This window comes from Agelaius phoeniceus, chromosome 2 (assembly GCF_051311805.1).
Source record: "Agelaius phoeniceus isolate bAgePho1 chromosome 2, bAgePho1.hap1, whole genome shotgun sequence".
In the NCBI taxonomy this organism is placed as follows: Eukaryota; Metazoa; Chordata; class Aves; order Passeriformes; family Icteridae; genus Agelaius; species Agelaius phoeniceus.
In genome coordinates, this window is record NC_135266.1 from 61,442,493 (window position 1) to 61,463,716 (window position 21,224).

The 21,224-nt window shown below is 38.4% G+C and overlaps 1 protein-coding gene across 2 annotated transcripts in view; it reads right to left on the minus strand.

Annotated features, from left to right (window-relative positions):
* Positions 1 to 6,562: 6,562 nt before the first annotated feature.
* The window catches only part of EPSTI1 (epithelial stromal interaction 1), a 50,146-nt gene continuing 35,484 nt past the window's right edge, over positions 6,563 to 21,224 (minus strand). The window contains exons 8-12 of one of the 2 annotated variants that reach the window (XM_054627929.2): positions 18,512 to 18,595; positions 15,643 to 15,716; positions 13,615 to 13,712; positions 8,517 to 8,549; positions 6,563 to 7,181 (exon numbers count right to left, since the gene is read on the minus strand). In XM_054627929.2, the coding sequence (XP_054483904.2) occupies positions 13,625 to 13,712; positions 15,643 to 15,716; positions 18,512 to 18,595 (246 nt within the window). In that variant the 3' untranslated portion in view covers positions 6,563 to 7,181; positions 8,517 to 8,549; positions 13,615 to 13,624. The other variant, XM_077173666.1, reaches the window with a different exon arrangement.

The window sequence follows — 21,224 nt, forward strand, 5'->3', positions numbered from 1 at the left end:
TCAACATATGATTTCAGTTAATAGATATCAATTAGTGCCAAGGCCTCAATTTTTAACTCTGAACCCTTTACTTGCCTGAAAGACCAATTTGTGATAACAATTTGTGGAGTGCTGTAACCTCCTGGAAAATCCTTGTGTTTATTTGCGAAAGCAATTTTTTAGAAAGGGTCCAGGACTACACACATGGTTGCAACTATGGGAATATACTGTAAGTAAATAACTTTTCTTAGCTATTCGAGTTAGGATTCACATAATCAAAAATTTAGGAACATAGTCTTTAGAGATCATTGGTATTCTCTCCATAGAAAGAAAAGACAGACAGACATTCTCAGAGGCTGATTCATCTTAGGTGTCAAAGATCCCCTAACAGATGGCTCCACAGATCTGCTCTCCAGACAGTTCAGAAAACTGAATCCTTTCCTCAGTAAAAACACTCCTTGGAAGAGAAAATAAACTACTCTTTCAGGAACAACTTGTATTTTCTTCTCCTACAAACCTATATGAGGTCTACTTGTACCACCTCCATATCTGTGTTCCACATTCCTTTGCACTTTATTCTGTCTCACACCATTATAACACTGTTGTAAAGATTACTGCTACCTCTGTTAGAACTGAAATAAAACCAGTAAGAGAGACATCCTCTATGAATCATAGATTTTGAAAAATGCTAACACAGTAGCATTTGTTTTCAGTACTTGATCATTAGCCCACAGACCCACTCTCAAGTCTTCAAAGTTGTCCTTTCTGCAGGTCCATTTTGTGGTAACCTGCAAGATACCCAAGTGCTGGCCATCCTACTTGAAGTCAAAAGGAGCTGAAACTTGTAAGAGAGTAATCACATTGAATCTGTATATTAAATTCTTTTATCTTTATGGCTGTGGTTTTTTATTATCACTTTAACCTATTCCAGTTAAAATATTTTTTATTTCCTTCTGCTGGAGACAATTATCAGTGGGCAAAGAGCAAGTAATGCATTTTTTCAGATTAAACAGAGACAGCAGAATGAATCACTGCTTCAAACAGTATTTTTTTTTTTTTTTTAAGGAGAGCCAAGAGAGTCATTGATTTAAAGAGGTAAGTAATTGGCACTTGGAGTTTTGATCTCACATACAGGGAAAAAAGTTCAAGAGAACAGAATATTAATCAGAATTGATCCAGAGTGAAAAGGTACAGCAGAACTTCTGAAAAGCCATGTAAAATAAAGGTTAATCAAAAAAAAATTTAGCCTGCCAAACTAAACCAGTTCCTGCCTCTGGAATTTGGTTGGGTTTTTTTATTGATTTGGTTTTGTAGCCTGGGTTTTTTGGGTTTTTTTCCCTGATTTTTTTCCTGTTTATTTGTTTTCCATTTTATTCAGGTTAAAAAGAAGTTGGACACACTGGATGAAATTAATCTGAGAAAGTTCCTTGTGTATTACAGGTTTTACCTTTGCAAAGTTTGCACTTATATTAACGCCCAGTAAAAGGTCCAGATTAGTTCATTGTAACAAGTGTCTTTGTTTTACTCAAATATGGTTGGATCAGGTATGTGAATAAAGGCAAGCAGACCAATTCTAGGATTGAAGGCTCTGGTCTCTGCTGTGCTAGCAATTGCTGACCTTCAAGATGTGCTAAAACAGCACAACATCTGTTTACCAGCCTCCATGAAGATGGAAGAAGCATTTCAGTGGTGAAACAAACTAAATACAAATCAAGCATGCCAACAAGTTTTCTGTACGTTAAAAAAAAAAAAAAGGAAAAAAAAAAGGGAAGGGAGAGAGTGTCAATAGCAGTGGAGTCTCTCCACAAAAGCAGAGCAAGAAATAGTATAGGATAGTTTACATTAGGGAGGAAATGGTAGATTCTTAAGGTGAGAAATGCTTTTTTTTCCCTAGGTTTTTTATTGATTATATTCAATTGAACCAACCAGCTAAGAAATTGGTTGTAAAGATTCAACCTGGCTGTTCTGCTCTTGGCTGCTGAGCTGTGGTATTGCTCACACCTTTGAAGTTGGATAAGACCTTTGTTATCAGAGCTATGCTGAGACTGCATTTGTTATTTTTTTTCTTTTCATAACTTTATTTTTTGCCTTTGTAACCCAAGACTTAACTTTTTCCTTGGGGGAGTAAATATGGAAGGTGGCTATTGAAAGCTTATCTTCTGTGAGGATGAAATTTTACAATAATGAAATACCCTGTTTCTCCAGTGGCCACCAGTCATGTACCACGGCTGCGAAAACACCCCACTCCAGGCAGAGATCAAAGGAACACCAGCACAGAAACTCTGCCACCCCCACAGATTAGCTCCACAGCCATCACTGTGCCAGGGAAGAGGCAAAAATGCAAAATCCTCATTTCTGATAGTAATGTACACATATATTTATTTCTGAGAAACAGACAGATGACTATTTCAGATGGGAATAGGGAAATACATATTTTTTTATTCCTTTAGTAGAGGAGTGAGTTACTAAATATCAACAAAGAGAACTCGGACCACTGGCTGTAGGTGTATAAACTGATGAGATTGTAAAAACACTGTTTTCAAAGCAGGATACTGGATAAATCCTCTGAGATATGGTGACTGTCCAAAAGATTGAACTAAAGGAAATAAATTTTTCAATGTTTCCAAAGGATAATGTGCTGAAAAACTAACTTTAGGTCTGTCAATTTAATGCTTACCCAGGGCAAAATCTTAGGAAAGCAAATGAGCATGTGCTTAATAAAGAATTAAGGGTGAACAGCATAATTAATACCAGACAACATGGCTTAATGAAAGATTAAAGTTTGAATAGGTAGGAGTCGCATTTATGGTGGGATTTCCAGTCTGACAAAATGTGCATTTGTTAAAATAGAAGAGTTATACAAGGCCATATGACTTTCTTATATAAAAATAAAGAACTACTCAAACTTCAAAGTCTAGATAAGAAAATTGAGAATGTGCTAGAGAGACTTTAAAATAAAATAAAATACTAAATGGAAATCATCTTTCAAAAATAACATTTCTGTTAGGGTTTCTTACCCAAATATAGTTCAAGGGAGTTCATGGATTGGGAGGGAAGGAAAGAGAAATTGGTGGTAAAGACTGTGGTTGGTGCTAACCGAATGAGAGATAAAGATAGCTCCTAGAGAGAGGTCCAGGCAGCAGGAAAAGCTGGCTTGCCTTCTTTTAATTAAGGAGCTAAGTGCAAAGATCAAACAGCTAGGAACAGGGAATGGGGACTCAAAGTGAAATAAAAAAAATGAATTAATGTTGGCAAGAAATAAACCCACTCTTTTTAATGAGAGCAGATCAGAGAGAGTTCAGATGAAATCCCTAGAATGGTTTGAAATTTGGAAAGTCTTTAATGGGAGACTGAAGAACCTCAGGTGAATTTTCTCATTTCAAGCTTCCATTTCTACCCAGTGACAGTCACAGTGAAAGCTCTCACCTCTACTAACGATGTCAACTTCAGCTGAGTGCCTGCCCATGGCTGCTACAGCATCCAGTCCTGCTCAGAGCAGGGTCACTGATGGCAGGTTGCTCAGGACAGTCCAGGGATGTGAACTCAGCAGCCTCTCTGGTCAACCTGTGACACTGCCTGATAAGCTATAAAAAAAAAAAAAAAAAAAAAGAAAAAAAAGAAAGAAAAAAAAGGTTTGTGTGTTTAAGTAGAATTTTCTGTATTTTATCTTGTGCCCATTGTCCTGTTGTTGGGCACCTGAATGAATGTCCTTCACCACTCCCCCCTTCCCAATATTTACTCACATGTATGAGAGCCCTCTGAGCCTTATATTCTGCAGGCTGAACAGTCACAGCTCTCTCAGTCTGCTCTCTTATCAAAGAGAGTCAATGTGAGTGAGCCACTAGAATCACAGAGCCATGGAATGGTTTGGGTTGGAAGGGGCCCTAAAGATCATCAGTTCCAAACACATGCCATGAGCAGGGACATCTTGCATTAGACCAGGTTGCTCAGAGCTCCAAAGACTGTGATGGGGAGCAGAGCCATGGCATGGGACACAGCAGTAACATCCAGCTCATGGAACGGATAAAGCCACGTTGCATTCTCATTTCACATGAATTTCTATTCTTTTGCATAAAGCAGAAGAGTCAGCATAGCCTGGGTGCTGAGAACTGCTCTAAAGAACCTGGTGGTTAAAATGTTCTCCAAGACAGGAGACAGGGATTTGAATTTCTTGATGCAGAGGGGTGACCTGAACATGGATGAATACCATAAAATATAAGCTATGGATTAACTCCCTTTCTAGTAGCTTATAATATTCTGCCTTAGTGTCTGAGTAGTGGGGCACATACCAAAAAGAAGATACAGTTACACCAAATCCCATTGCATCAAAGGCTTTCTTCAAAAATGGATTATTTTTAAAATAAAAGCTGAACAAAACCTGTAAATTGAATGAAGCAGTCCAAATTCTGCACATTAAGAAAAAGAAGAGTCTCAGGAGCAGAAAACCATAATTTACCAAGTAAATGCTTAAGAAAATTCATTAACAGGCTTATGAAACTTGGTAAGTTTCATAAAGTCAGGGAGATATTTTTAAAAGTAGGAATAGATAAACCATTGGAACAACTCTTGGGTACATAATAGAAAATCAGGCTTGTAAGTCCTTAAATAAATGCTACATTTCTTCATAGGAAGGTAGTTTCTGATTTAGGCAGACCATAAAATCTAAACATAGGACTCTTGCTGTCAAGTTATATTGGAATTCAGAATAGCTGATCATAATGGTTCAGTCAGTTTGTTAAAATGAATTTGACTCAGCAATGAAAAAGCAAGGGGATTTCCTCCTGCAACTTCCAGACACGCAATTCCCTGCTGGAAAGTTTTTTTCTAAAATAAACAAGGAGATCATCAGTGCAAATTATATTGTTATCAACAACAATTTGAAAACAAAACAAAACAAAACCCCAAAACTCTCTATTTACTGTTATGCAGAAATAAAATCTGGTTTTATGCAACAGTACAAAGATAATTAGTTTGTTTTGTGTAAGTTGTAACTAGAGAAACTACTTGAGTTTGAAAACCTTTATCAAATGTTTAACAAGTAGATAGAAAAGATGCCCAGCTATCAGTTCCTAACTCTTGACAAACCTGAAGCTGTTTTCCCCCTCTACAACCACTTTATTTCATTATAATGCCTGTAAAGAGATGTCATAACATCCCTTTCCTCTCAACCTTACAGTTTGGGTAGGGTATGTGTGTATGGAGGTGGTAATTCTGAACTACTGGAAGCTTTCCAACAGGATAAGAACTGCTTTTTTCCAGACATCCTGCTAACACAAATTTGTGGATGGATGTAACTTCTTATCATCTCTATTGCAGGGCATGGCTGTCAAAGACGCTTCCTGGGCCACTGTTCATAAAGATTTGTTTGTTCTGTCAGAAAGATAGGGGAGGGAAAATTCTGATATTTGTCCATTAAAAGGGCTGGAATAGTTAATGTCAGAAATAGTTTGTAGACAGCATTTCAAAAAAGAGATTGAAAGGCTGGATAAGGGGAAGCACTTTGAAGACAGCCAAAAGAAAGCAAAAAAGCTTAATGGAAGAGGTTATTCAAGGTGACCTGCCATCACTGCTCCTGAATGTGAAAATAGCAGGTTAATAAAAAGTTCTTTTTCATATATAGAAACATAGCAACACAGCTATGGGAACAGCTTGTTGGGAACAATTGTAACTTCCCCTCCCACTCAGCCTTTGGGTTCACTGCTTCAAAAAGACCACCTACAAGTGTGAGTCCCATTAGAGTACAATATCAGGGTCTCACCACAGCAAAGACATTTCCATTGAAATAAATGTATACACATGTATATATTGCCCACTCTGCAGATGTTTAGCCCCAGCCCCAATATCTACCAAAGGAGGCCAGGTGAGGGATTTCTTGGAGAGAGAGGTAAATTTAATTTCCAAAGAAGAAGTCCAATGACACAGCCAAATACCACTTCCTATACAGTACCACTGTGTAGGTATGGAAAAGTCTTCCCAAGGAATCTTCCCAGGAATTTTTACCTAAAAAAGGCTAAACCAGAAAATATTGCCAAATCTCCAGCATTCCCTATGAACATCAGCTAGCTAGCAACATGAGAGATTTGAGTAATTGTTTGAGCCAAAGACTGCTACAGAGTGTTCCACAAGGGGCAGCAAACATAGCAACATCCGTGGTTCAAAAAAACCTTCAGGTGACTCATTATGAAGTTTCCATATTGCAAGGGTGATGGAAAAATATCATGCCTGCATGCTGAACAAAATTGCCCTGGAGACCTTTAACTCAGCCTAAGACATAATTGCAAATGCCACAGATACTTTTTCATTTCTGCATGGTTTACATAATATGCACTGTGAAACCTTCTTTTACATTAGAAGTACCTTGGTCATATATGATGACTTTTAGAAAGCATTAAAAGGTTGTCATCTGTGTCAGAGACAGGGAGACACAAATTAAATTCCACTGGACTAGAGGGACAAAGAAAAGCAGGAAACTAAAGCTAATGTTGGAGTAGTGCTCCCCACTCCTGTAACAGAAGTTACCATGGTAAAACAAAGAGAAAAGACACTACATCATATCACAAAAGGTGTGAAGAGATCAAACACATTTCAGTTTTATTTCAAGCTTTATTTCTTTCTTTCATGTTGTGTATTTTTCTAAGAACTTATTTAAAAGACACTGTCTAGAATGCATATTTTTCTTCTTGAGTGTCTACTATTGAGTACAAGAGTAAAATAATTTCACAAAACTTCCACAAGAACAAACAGAAAACAAACAAACAAACAAAAGCCCAGCAACATTTCTCCTTCTCTTCCCAAAAAAACCCTCTCTACCTGCTCTTTTAGATTGTCTCTGAAATGGTTTTTTTTCTGGGTAAAGAGCAGCAAGTAAACACAGATATACTGCAGTTTCTACAGTCACTTATGTCTTGTTTTCCAGAGATTGTGAAGACTGGGATAATTACATTCTCCATGAGGCAAAACAATTTAGAAAAAAAAATTACACATATTCTTATTAAAAATTAAATAGAACTTTCATAATCAGCTGTTTCAAATATGTATGCATGACTAATGACAGCTAGAAACCAGTCTCTGCAGATTGCTCATGAAGAGGGTGTGCAGCTGAAGTCAGGGTAAGAACAGATTCACAATAAAGAGCAGTTTCTTGGAGCTTTTATGAAGTAATTTGGCCTAGGCCAGATAAAAGTTAATATTTCTGCAATAACCTGTAACAAGAGCGAGAAAAAAAGAATTAAAATTTATCTTTTACAACAAAAACAAAATTCAAAGTCAACTTCTTAAGAATTAATTCCACTGGAAAATAAAGTCTTCCCTTTCTTCCAACAGGTTTTAGCTTTTAATTATGCAAAGCCTTCATGAAGGGATTTCTATCTTTTTGTAAATTTAATTCACAAAATGTCCTAATTATCTGCAGACATATTAGTAACTCTTTGAACATTATATTGACATAGCAGGCGGAAATGTGTTTTAAGAACAACAGAAAAACAAGGCTTAAAAATACACCCATCCATATTTCTTGTACAGTTCATATGTAAATACATTATTGGTATTATACCAATACCAAAGGATCCAATGTGTTGAAGTCCTTCAGCTGTCCACAGCTTATAAAACGTAGTAGAACTGTGGACTGCAAAAAATAGCCATTTATGCCCCTCCAGGGAATTGCCTTTATCTACACATTATCATTTCTTGAGTGAATTTGAGTAAATTTTTAATAAAAATTCTACTTATAAAACTGAAAAGACAAGTCATGGGAAGCCAACAATATTATTTAGATACTGTCTTCAGAATAAAGCCCTACTGTAAAAGTACTAACATAACTGTTGGAGTAGCAAATGATGAAGTCTCATATCTAGATCTGTGGGAGAAGGGTTGGAAGCAAGGGGCTTTTAAAAGTTTGATTATTTTAAATTCCTTTTCATAAAATGCAAGGTCTCAAAAAAAAAAAAAGTTATGTCAAACCCATCTCCTAAGGAACAAATAACCTTTGCCAGTTCCTGAATTTGCTTCAAAAGTTTCCAACCCTGGGAGTAAAGGCTCTGCAGACATAGTTGTATCAGAATTGAGAATTAGAGTAGGGAACCCCTTTCAGAAAGGAGCACAGATGCAGTGAGTCTTAAGAAAAGAACATTTTAAAGCAGAGGGCCCAATTTCACTTAAGAACACTGAAAGTTTACTAAGTCACTCCTGCACTCCCAGCCACATTCAGCTTTATCTAGGCACAGTCTATGATGCAGGAACATGGCTGTAATGAAGTTTTAGCCTAAATATCAAGGCACTCCCAGAAGATGCCTTCAATGCCATCATCAGCTCTTCTTACCTGCAATACATGCTCTGCAATTCTTTACAAAAATCATGTTTCAGATTAGATATGTGCCATTGCATGGCCTCCAAACACAGAGTTGGAATGCATTTCTTTTAAGATCCCTTCTCATATTGTTTCAAAATTAAACTACAAAAATTGTCATAATGAAATGTCAAATTCAAAACTAAATTAATACTGACATTGGTCCTAAAAAGAACAAATCCATTATTCCTACCTTGCTCCTCCTTTATTCCAAGTAGTTTGACTCCTGGATAAAAATAAAAAGTGCATTAGTACAGTACAATGTGCAATACAATCACATATTCATGCAAGGAATTATGGTTATCTGTGTGGTGCTTTCTTGATTATTTGAAGTTGTTTTGAAACTCCACTTAAAATAACAAGCAAACTCTTCTCCAAGATTTCAGTCCTAGAAAGAAACATCTTTGATTTGAACTCTAAATAAATAGCAGGATGTATTGACTCAAGAGATAAACATATCTTGCTTCTGCTGGGGGAAAAAAAATCTAGAAGTATTTCAAATATCTTCAGATTCTTCAATCCTTAAACTCAAACAATTTGAAAGAGTGAGAAGTTTCTTCTGTTCCTGCCTAGACTGCCACTATTCTCATTTAGGATTCTCAAAGCAAAGAATGATTGGCTCAAGATCAAGGCAGGGGAAACACATCTGCATATGATGTCTGACAGCCTTGCCAGAGCTAAGTCACTAAACTGAGCTATAGTCTGCCTGGACCTACTCATCTGATGTCCCTTTATTGATGCTGATACTTCTGCTAAGTATTTTCTATATTTTCTGCCAGGAAAGATAAGCATGTTACTTTCAGTAAAAAGAAAAAAACCTAACAAACAAGAAAACAACCAGCTTTAGGAAACAAATTAATAACCTTTTAAACTCAGATTGTGCATAGACTAACCAAGTTAAAGCTAAGTTAGCAAATCACATTATTCATTTAAACAAATGTAACCATTGCGGATTGCATTCTGGAACCTTCTTATACAAATATTCTTTTCTCAATATTCCCATGTTAAGTAAAAGCGTTTTCTTTGTTCTGGGAAAGCAGCATTTTTAGTGCAACTTGATCCTTCTGAAAGTATATTAAAGACAGATTGTTTACAAAAACCTGTGACATGCATGCTGGCCTTGTGACTTCAGGGGCCTTTGAGCTGGGGCTCTTTTTGCTGTGCAACAGTAAACTTCATGACTTGTTCCCTCTTCAACTGGTCATACACAGCATAAATCAAGTGCTGGTTGAGACTCCAAAGAAACTTTCCCATGGGTCATGCTGCAAGAACTAAACAAAGTGCAAACCCACAAACCATGTTTATTCAAAATAGTTTTATCCGTAAATCATATTTCCTCAAAACAAACTTACGCAGCATCTCGTTGAGTTCCTGTTCTGCACATGGGAAAGGAAGAGAATGGGGTTTCCTGTCCCACTACACCTGGTTATTCAGGGCATAGTTGCTTTGCACAGCAAATATCTAGAATTATGCATCCACTGAAAGAGCAGAGTCAGCGCTCGAGGGAGCATTTCTCATTCTTATGCATCACACTGGCTATAATGGAGACATGAGACAGGAAGATGTAATATGTCACCTTGCCTTCTAGATTCTGGGTTTGCTATGGCTCAGAGAGTTTCAGCAAGACAACTAGTATTTAATTGAAGAAGAGTAGACCTATAAATTTCATATGTTCACAATGTGACCTCTCCCCATTTACAGAATAAACAAAAGGGTACTTGACAGTGCCCCATTTTCATGCAAAAAATTAACAAGGTCTCTGTTACAGGCTTGCCATGCATGTGCAGTTGCACATTTTGGTCTCTGCAAATCCCGACATATTTGGATATGGGCAAATCTCATGAGGCATTGAATAACAAAATGTGCAACTGTTTAAAAGTTATTATTTTGCAACAACAAAAGTGCTTTACTGATCATTTGTGCCAAAACAGTGAACTAATACTGTCTCAGTTCTAAGTCCCAGATGAATCATGATTAAATTAGGAAGAAATTCTTTACTGTGAGGGTGGTGAAATACTGCAGCAGGTTGCCCAGAGAAGCTGTGGATGCCCCATCCCTGGAAGTGCTGAAGGCCAAGTTGTCTGGAGCTTTGAGCAACCTGATCTCGTGGAAGGTGTCCTTGCCTGTAGCAGGCGGGTTGGAACTTGATGATCTTTAAGGTCCCTTCCAACCCAAACCATTCTGTGATTCCATTACATGATCTTATTTGTTAAACTTGGATATTGAAAGGACAATGGTAATTTTCTTATCCTCCTATCTTGAAAGGTTTATCCTTATGCCAAAGGCAGTGCAAAGGGCATTAAAACTTTCTTGATAGCATACAGTAAGACTCCCGGCTTTCTCAACGGTGCAGTAGCTCACAGATAGAAGTGGAATTTCATTATATTGTTTTCCCATTAAAAATGGAAACTACAAAGCCACCCAGAGAGTGCCCTGGCATTTATAATCAAAAAGGCAGGAGAAATTACAGTCATGAAGATCCTTCTTGATATAACAGCTTATAAATATTCCTAATAAAAAACCAAAATGTCTGGAGGGGATTTGAATTAATGAAAACTCATTTCCTATTGCTTAGGGGACAATTGGACAATGTAACTGCTCTCCTGCCCTCTTCCCAGACATACACAATATATTCAGCCTCCTCCCCTTTTCTCCATGCCATTTGTGATATCATGTTCCTTTCTGAATCCCCTAGTCCCCAGGAAAGCAGGGCAGAGCTGCAGCTTCTCTGGAGCTGTGCCCACACTGACCTGCCAGAGAGCTGCAGTCAAACAATGCAGAGAATGCACCACCCCTCAGAGTGGGCACTGTTTTAGGCTGTCTCCTATGCTAGTCACTGCTTTTCACAAAACACACAGAAATTTAATTATCTCTGAGACTTATAATCCCTTTCAAATTTGGCTAAGATTGGCCAGCAGCTGGGAAATCTTATTACATGCACACAGACAGCGTGATCGTACAAACTTCATTTCTTTAGGAAACCAGGCTAATAGAACCAACAGTGAAAAATAGAGTAGGTACATCAACAATAGAGCACAACATTCAGTTTCTGTTAAGTGTGAAGTTTTTGTGACTGTAAAGAGTTCAAACAGGGAAAAAAATACAAGAGGGAAAGAGAACAAATATTTCCTCTTTGGTGCCATTGCACAGATGGAAGAGGCTCAAAAATTACCTTCAGGTCTTTACTTTGGGAATTTTTTACCTTCTTATAATCTTAGTATATAGTCGGACCTGTTTCAGTTAGCTTCCTTGTAATGTAAAATGCCTGGCTGCAGACTACATGACTTGTAAGCCCTGCCTGGAGTTCAGCTCTTTTTTTTTAAATCCCAAAGGAAAGGAGAAGAATCTTGGTATAATCAAAGACACTAAGATTGCTGCCTCCAGCCTATCTTTTGAGAGATTATTTTTCTTTCTTGTACTTGTTAGCAATACCCATTTTTTAATTCCTATCCATTATGACATATTCTTTCATATTTTAATCTTTTCCTTCTCTGTTTTGGCTTCAAATCTCACGTCATAACATAAAGGAAAAATAGATCTAGCATTACCCAATACAAGGCAGGCTCTTTGGGAGTCATTAAGTAAATAACAGAGTAGGACATTTATCACTTCCATACATGGGGTTTTATTCCATTTGTATTGATGCATTAATTGAATTTATATATTAAAAAAAACCCCTCACATAGTCATCTGTTGTTAAAACTGTGCCTAGGCTGAGCACACTCATTTGGTGCTACCAACACTCACCCTGTGAAAGAGGGTGTGTGCATCTGGCTAAAGGCAAAGCCCTGCCACCTCTGCAGACAATGGCAAGGTTTCCAGGGGTGAAGGCAGGTGCTCTGATGGAGATGCTCGAGTAAGATGTTGGGGATCTTGGCTGTGTCACACATTTTCCTTGGAGCTTATCAGGAAACAGTACACTAATGGGGATAAAAGACACAAAGTGCCCTTGTTGCCTTTGTTAACCGGACACCCTCCATCAGACTTTGTCTTTTGCCCTTTCCCTGTACCAGGTGGCTGTGTCCCGCCTGCAGTCTCTAATTCTGCTATCTGCAGACATGCTGTCCTTCAGGAGGTGGCTCAGGCCTGCCATACACTGTGCTCTCTTACTCACACTCTTTAACTAGCCTGGACATCTGTAACTTGGCTTCCATCAGCTTCTGGACTGCCTGACATGCTTGGTGTTTCAGATCAGTAGAGCTGCTAATGTCTGCTCATAGACCTGATGGGAGCTTGAGCTGGCATGTCCTGTCTCCTCTCACCAAGAGCAAGAACCAGTACAAGGCTCCTGAGCCCAGGGCTTGCTCAAAGCTTGTAGTGATGAAGACATCCTTTTCCCACTTCCAGTACATGGAAGATTCCAGTAGCAAGAATAACTGCTTTTTAACCATGCCTTGACTTTGGAGATGCTTGAACTGAACTCTTCCTGGTATTCACTGGCTAACATACACATCCTCACCAACAAATCCAATTCAAGCTTTTAAATTTTATCAACTAAACACCTTCCTCTACACTGTCACACACACTAAATTCTCTTAGACTCATCATTTTGCTTCTCAGTCTTCCTAACTCTTCAATTCCCATACTAGGGTCCTTTCATCAATAGAATTTCAGCCTAATGAAAAATTCCATGATGGGGAATACATATAATTACTTTTTTTTTTTATACTGAAAAGTGCAATTCTAAACAACAGTCACATTAATGTCTCATTGGGACAGTTGAAGAAATTAATGGATATTTAATAGATTACAGCCAAGATATCTTTTCTTCAAAAATCCTTACAAATACTGACTTCAAATGAAATGTAGTTGAGCCTTCTTTGTCATAATTTTATGTAGGTAAAAAATGAACAGCTGTACCTGGAAAGATATAGGTAAATAGATAGATACAGATATAGAGATGGGATTTTTTGCCTCCAATTTCAATACCATATTAAAATATTTATAGCATATCCAAGCACCTTTCATTTACAGACTTTAAAAAAATCCCTAATGATTTCACTATCCTTGTTCTGAACTTAAGGAAGTATCTTGGATGTGGCTCCTTGCAGTGAGTACCTCACACACAAGGCCAGTGAGTTCTGCTGCAAGAGCAGCTGTTCCTCTCTCCTCCCATTTCAAAAGCTTATATTTTAGACATAATTTCTTCTTGAAAGGTATTAAGGACAGCCAGCCAGGGCTGTAAGTTCTGTCAGGCAGACTAAAGACACACAGACACACAATAGTGTCTGGAGAAAAATTCAATGTTTGAACAATCTCATTTCTTCTCCATTCTGTACCAGAAAACTTACCAAGGTCCCATTATTGAGGTAGTCCAGTATATCCAGGGTGGTAGATGTTATTAGGCTCTGTTCTGTTCTGGAGTCGGTCCAGGAAAGCATTATTTACCCTTAAAGTATAATAAAAAATGAATAATGATGGAAGGCAGCTGAGAAGTTCACAAACTACTGATATTAAACATTCTGTGAGTGGCTCTCCCTTCCCATCTGTTCAGTGCCCATCTTCCTGTATTTTTCAAGCCTGTGCTGCATAACCATGGATGGGCATGAGATCAGGTGGACTTAATTTTCAATTCACCAGATGCATCCTTATCCTGGGATCAGCCTGTTGGGATTAAGAGGCATACCTTGGCTGCTGTTCATAATGCACCAAAATTCTCCATAGAAAGATGACCTGTGTACCACCACCCACCTTTTTAGGGATATTACATATTTTGACAAGTCACCTTAGGTAATCTTTCAGCTTTCAGTGCACAAGGAAAGTTTCTATAGGTACTGATTTCCTAATAAAAAATGGAAGAACACACTTAAGCTTGTTACTAGGAGAGACAATTTATGCAGCTGACAACTTTCTCTTCCATCCAGCTGTGAAATTCTAGCATTTTCTTGCACTACTCTACCAATCTGGAAAGCATGGACAAATACACAGTTTTCCTCGATCTGTTTTAAATATTTTCACATTGGGATTGTTCAGCATGCAGAGGAGAAGCCTGTGGGATGATCTTACAGCAGCCTTTCAGTATTTAAAGTGGGCTACAAGAGAGATGGAGGGGGACTTTTTACAAGGGCATGTGATAAAGGGCAAGGGAGACTGAAAGGGGGTAGATTTAGATTGGATATTAGGAAGAAATTATTCACCATGAGGGTGCTGAGGCACTGGAACAAGTTGCCCAGAGAAGCTGTGCATGCCCCATCCCTGGAAGTGTTCCAGGCCAGGCTGGATGGGGCTTTGAGCAACCTGGTGTAGTGGAAGGTGTCCCTGCCCATGGCAGGGGGGTTGGAGCTAGACGACCTTTAAGGCCCCTTCCAACCCAAACCATTCTATGATTCTCTGGAAAACTGTGTATTTTTCTCCTTGATTACTGCTTAGGACTGACACACATGCTTAGACATGACTGTTTTAATGTTTTACAATGGTGTTGGTAAGAATGAGATAAAAAGGAGAATACTGGGTTATTTCTCTCTATGCATATGAGATGGACTGAATCAAAAATCCTTCATTAACTTCTGTGGGTAATTATTTCAATGTCTTTCCTAGAGAAAAAAAAGAAATGAAAGCAGTCTGAAGAGTGGTTGCCTACAGAAGTAGGCATTTTTTAAAATATTTACATAATTATTTAAAAAAAAGAAACAAACATTGTTTTTACTTTTGAGCCTGAGCATTGTTTCTTTTTACCAGCAGAACACAAAGCTGAGAATAAAGCTGTGCTTCAGGATAATGAAAAGTCAGTTAAGTGACAGAAGTGGAAGATGAGAAGTGTGGAGCACAGAGAGGTCACAGCAGTGGGGCAGAGCCTGGGGCACAAAGAAATGCAGCTGCAGAAGGCCTTGCTGCACTGCAGGTTCCATCTGAGTCAATACCAAGTCCCAGGGTCAGCTCTGCCTGCTAACCTCAGAGACAGTCAGCCACAAGATGCAGCATGGACAAAGTAGACCATTGTAAAATAAATAAAAAATATAGATGTAAAAATAAAAATTTATAGATATCTAGGTTCATATAAAGATACACAGATAAAGTGTGCCCCAGCTGAAGCTACTGTACTATTAGTCATCCATAAAACTATTAATTGCTTCTACTCTATGCTGTGTCCTATGCTGATAGGACAAAAAAAGTGAGAAAGGCACTCTGGGTCATTCTGCATGCAGTGAGCAGCTGTAATCATGGATCTTAGTGGCTCCTTTGAAAGCAAAGCTAAACCAGAGATGAGGTCAGGGATCCTCATTGCAATAGTCTTCTGAAACATGAGTGCCTGCAATTTTGAGACCCTTTCCACGTGGAAATTCAATTCCAGTGTATTTTGCATTTTTTTTGCATCTTACCTCCTCTGTTCATTTTTTAGTGTTCTTGTCCTGGTTTCCTCTTCCTGCTTTTGTTTAAATTCCAATAATTCAGCCTGGCAATGATAAAAGTTAAAAACAAACAAACAAATAAATAAACTAACTTGCTTTTAATTAACATACTCATGCTGCAAACCTTATTAATTCTACATGATGTTAACCTCAGTTAAAGTCAAAACTTCTCTCAGCTGCATTTTCCTTATGTGACAGGACTATGTTAAAAACTGAGCTGGTTTTTCTGTTCAGCATGTGGATAATTTTTTGTTTGTGCCTTGAAAAGTGGGAAGTTAGAGGATTCAGACATTTACAGTCCTACATTTAAGGGGGTATGCCAGACACCAGTCTGCTTCCCCTTGTCCCGAAACACAGATTTGAATTTCCCAGTGGGTCAAAGGGGGAATGAAAGCCAAAGTGAGGAGCAGACACAGCTGTCATGCCACAGAGTAGGAAGGAGCCATGTCCTTCACCTCCTGCCTCTACAGAGTGCAAGCAGAAGATGAGATCTGGGCCATGTGATGTGGTGTGTTACCTCAGCTCCCTGGGGCTGGCTCCCTTCAGGGTGAGGAGGGAAATTGGTGCTTGCTGAAAATGGTGTGCTGGGAACATACACAAGCCCCCAGCATTGCAGCCTTATGTAGTTTTAAGGTGTATAAACAGTGACAAAGGGAATTCTGTTTAGAGGAGAGTTTTCTCATGCAATTTTAGCTAAAACTGTGAAGAAAACACAGCTGGTATTACTCTGGTTTGTATGTGTGCTTGTTTGTCCAGCTCCTTCTGCCTGCAACGCACCCAAGAGGTTGCAGATCTTTCTGCAAAGGAGATTTGGGCTTGCAGGGCAAGGGGGAAGGCATAAGAACAGACCCATCTTTGATATTTTCCATAGCAACTGCACAGCAGTAGGAATAGAAACTAAAATAAAATTGCGTACTTAGATAAAAGCTTCTTTTATAACTGAATGGAACCACGTGACTAGTTTTTTTAAAAAATCAATTTAAGTGGAACATTAAGTAAAAACTATGCAATAAATGTATAGAGAAAATCAATAACTGAGAATGTGTTGTGTATCAATATTTGTCTAGCCCTAAAAGAAGAAACAGGATTAAGAAATAAAAAAGCCAACCTCAATTTTCACTATTTTAAATAACTATTCAACCTGAAAATTAAAACTCAGTATCTGACTTTCCAATATGCCGACTCCTCTCTTGGAGTAATGTTCTGAAATATATTGTGTGTATATGATGCAGTGTTCAAAGTGTGCTGAAAATTTCTAAATCAAGCAATACATACTAAAACCTGTTCTGAAGAAAAAAAGGGAACTGACAATACCTACACATTTTATAGCTACACTGTGCTAGGAGGTACACACAAGACAGAATTCACAATTACTTTAATAAATATTAGTTTGAAGTAGAAACGAGCCAACATATATCTGAGGGACAATTATTAAAGCCCTTAAAATCCATATTATTTACAGTGGGTTTGTAAGTAGTGCATTACTCTGCACAATAGGTAGCAGCAACTGTGAAGGCAAGGAGACCTTGGAACCACATAGCAAACAAGAGCAGCCTTAGAAGCAGCCAACACCTCCTTAGCAACCCATGGAAATTGCTGAAGAGTCTACAGCTCTACACAAGTCCCTTAAACCAAACCCATGAATTAGGGGATTGCTAATTTACATCTATAATTATTTTCTCTTTGGAAGGATCCATGCACAGACTACAACAGGAACCAGCCTTACACCCATCCCGGCTGGCTTTCAAAAATTTTTCTTCTGTATGCATTCTGGGAATAAGCATATACCTGATGGGATAGCAATGAAGAGACTCCCTTGTGCCCCACCTTTTTTTTTTTCCCAGTATTACAGTTATTAGAATACTGTGAAATAAGGACACATCCCCAACATGCAAAGAAAGATATCAGTGACAGGGAATGAGTAACTTCTCCAGTTCTAGAAGAAACTCAGTGTATGGAATTTGCTGTGCTAAAATTCTCCCACTGGGGAAGTAGCTTAACATTAATTTGGATGCTAGTAACAGCAGAGGCACAGCAAGTGGCTCAGCACTTGCTCATATATTTTCAAATTATTTGCTAGATTTTCAAGTGCTGCCCTCCCTGTGCTTTCACAGTCAAACCTGCAGCCAAGACAGGTAACTTTGCAGAGTGTCATCACCTTTGGTAGATGGACTTTATGTGGATATGGTACCCAAATCTATACCAGAGGGATTACTGGTCAGGCAATGCATGATGCATATTCAGCATATGGAGTTCAATGTTGCATTTATGCATTTATGCATTTATGCATTTATTTATATGGAGTTCAATGTTGCATTTATGGTATGCCTGCTTTTTAGACAATTCAAAACTCTTTAGTTAGGTAGTCAGCAAGGGCACAGAGAGGCATACTGTAATTAACAGGAAATCTGATCATTTCCACATCCCCATTTGAAAAAGCAGGGCCCATGGCCCTCAATTCTCTAGAAAGAGACAATTCAGAAAGATCATCCTTAATTCCTCAGTAAGATGACTTCTGCCTGCAAGAGAGCAAGCTGGTTTCCTTAGCCTATGAAATCGGTTGCCATGGTCAAAAAGCCCTCTGCACAATTATTCAAGTGAAGAGGTGAAAAGGAGCTCATTTTCCAGATGCAAACAGCCTTGAACTCAGAAGATAATTGTTCTGTCCCTGTTCAAATTTTACAGCTTGACTCATCTCTCTCACAATATTTGAAAACAGTGACTGAATCACTTTTGCTAAAGAGAAGCTCTGTGCGTAGGCTACAAGTAATCAGTGTATTTAATTGGTTTCACAGCATGCAAAAATGATACAATATGTAAACTGCTAATGTATAATTACCTTCCTCTGTTGTTCTTGCCTCATTTCCTCTAATCTTCTGTTTTCATCCTCTCGAAGAGCTTGCTTATAAGCATGGCTTCTTTTCTATTGTTCAGCAGAAAATAAAAATATATTAGTGTGGTGAGAGCAGGGCCAAACTCCCAAACCTTATTCTCAAATTGTTATATGGGTAATTAACAAACACAAATGGTCGAATGATTCCAGTTACTTAAGAAACAGATTAGTCTCAAGACTAGAATTCAAACAAGAAGCGGCCTAGAGCCTCTCAGTCATTCAGTTTGGTTGAATGTCCACCTGTGCATCACCCCCTGGTAGTCACAGCAAGTGCTATTCTGTGTCCCACTGACAACCATAAAGATATCCTGAGCAGTCAGAAAACACAGTCAGCAGATATGCTAGTGAGATAGGGTATTCTGGGAAGAAAGAAAAGTTATGAAAATATTACAAGATTAAAAAGCAGAATGAAGGCCTTGTAACAGAGGGAACACGGGATTGTTTTTGTGGAGGTAGGGCAACAGGAGAGATCAAACCTGCTATTATTTGTGAGGCATCAAGAAAATTGAAAATGTGAACTACACATCATGAATAATGTAATAATTGTGCAATAGGTTTTCATTACAATAACTAGCCCTGGTCTTTCACAAGTTGCAATTGTTTGCAAAAAGCCAACCTACAATGAGGGTCTTAGAGGATCCTTAAGATATTGTACACTGGAACTTCTACTGTAAAGTCTTTGAGCAGAGATGTAGGGTAGCACACTAAAAAATGAGCCAGTATAATTTAATACAAGAATTGTGCAGTTTGACTTAAGTGAGGGATTTGTTACAGGTCTACAGACTATTTCCAAAATTTGATATATGCATGCAGAACAACACCATTAAAACAACAGGCACATAATTTGCTAAAAAGACTGAATAGAGAAAGCACTTATTAATAGCTCAATTTTGAGCTGGGAGAAGTTGCTACATGTGTCCAGGGAGACTCATTCTGGGTCCAATATTATTCATTACTCTCCATAATGGCTTGGAGAATTGTGTGGAGAATATGTTAATCAAGTTGGAAGACAATAAAAATCTACACAGGATTGGTCACACTTTGAAAGACAGGATTAAAATTAATTATGAGCTTGAGTAAATAAGCAGGCCCAAAAAGTCATCAATGACAGAGACATTCAAAAGAAGTCAAATTTGTTCATGGATGTGAAGTAACATTTGGCAAGCATAGTTGAGCTCGGTGTGCTAAATTAATATCTCTATCCAAGAAATGATGTGAGGGGAAAAAAAACTTTGATCTGCATCACATTGTCCCAGACTATTTTCAGAACAAGTTTTTCAAATTAAAAAAAATCACATATATGTATGTATATTCCCCCTTTTAGCATGCATGTTAGGCATGTCCTAAGCTTATCACACTTCGCTATTTCAAATACATTGTTCCTGAATCTTTTAATTACTTCAGACAAAGGATATGTTCAAGGTAACATCCAAATTAGTCCTAGTTTTCCTACTGGTTTAACATTTGGTGCTATGCCAAGTTTATTTAGATAAGAACACACGGGTTACGTCCTTTGGATTCCTGGCTCAGAGGCTGTATGCCTATAGACTGGACCTCATCCAAGCTGGTTGGGAAGACTTTGCTAACGGCATTGCTGCATTATGAACAAGTGATTATTTGATTCACAAAGCTACAGATATGCAGCGACACAAAAGACAAGTATCATGTCAGCTAGTACTAAAGAACAGTACAGATAAATGATGTATTTTATGTGCTTGGACACTGAGCAGAGTGAAAGATGAACTATGGAATGTAATTTGGCACAACTGTCAAAACATGGAATGAGAAAGCTGCACATAGGTAGGCAAAGCAGAAGGCCAAGGCTAAAAGTAGGACCTGTACAACTGAAATAGTTCAGTGCCCCTTCAGCCATCCACCCACTTTGGTATGGATGTGAAGACAGCACACCAAAATGCTGAAATCCAAGTCAGTCATGGGGACATGAGCTCACTCGTCTTCACAGTTCAATGCTCCCATCGTATGAAAGCTGCAGAGCTAGGCCTCCCCTACCAAAGAGCAAACTCCCACTGTTTGAAGTGTTGGAAGCTTCAAGAGGGAGGTAGAAGTGGTTTCAAGACATCTTTTGTTCCTTTCCATATCCCCTTGGTTGCTCACCCAGGACTACCAAATACATTCTGAAAGCCACTCTCCTATGATTGACCTTCTGTCCAACAGTGCTGGGCAGAAATTGGCACTTTCTAGCTACATATTTGCCCACACTTGCTAAAATGTCTTTAGGGTTTTCAGAGATAGAAGATATCCTGAAGAATTAAAGGGGAATGGGACCTATTTTCAATATCAGCTTCCTTTTTCTGAAATGAAAACCAGGAAGAGATACTAGAGGTAAGACAGATGTGTCATGTGTCCTGTTGGCATCAATTTCTATAAAGGGAAATTTTTTTCCAGATGACTTTTTTTCCATTTCTAAGTCATCTGAAGAAATATGGAGGCAAATCTTCCCTTCCTGTTACCCAACAGTTGGTGCTCAAGGCTGTATACAGCAGAGGGCTGACCAGATCAGATACTTCCATACTTCTGCCCAGTTGCTTCCAATGTTAATTTCCGTCTGCTTGGCTCCCTGTTCTCTGTCCTTCCCCAATTACAAACATCCCTACAGGAGAAATACTTCTCTTTCAGGGTTAATACTCCTCACTGAAAC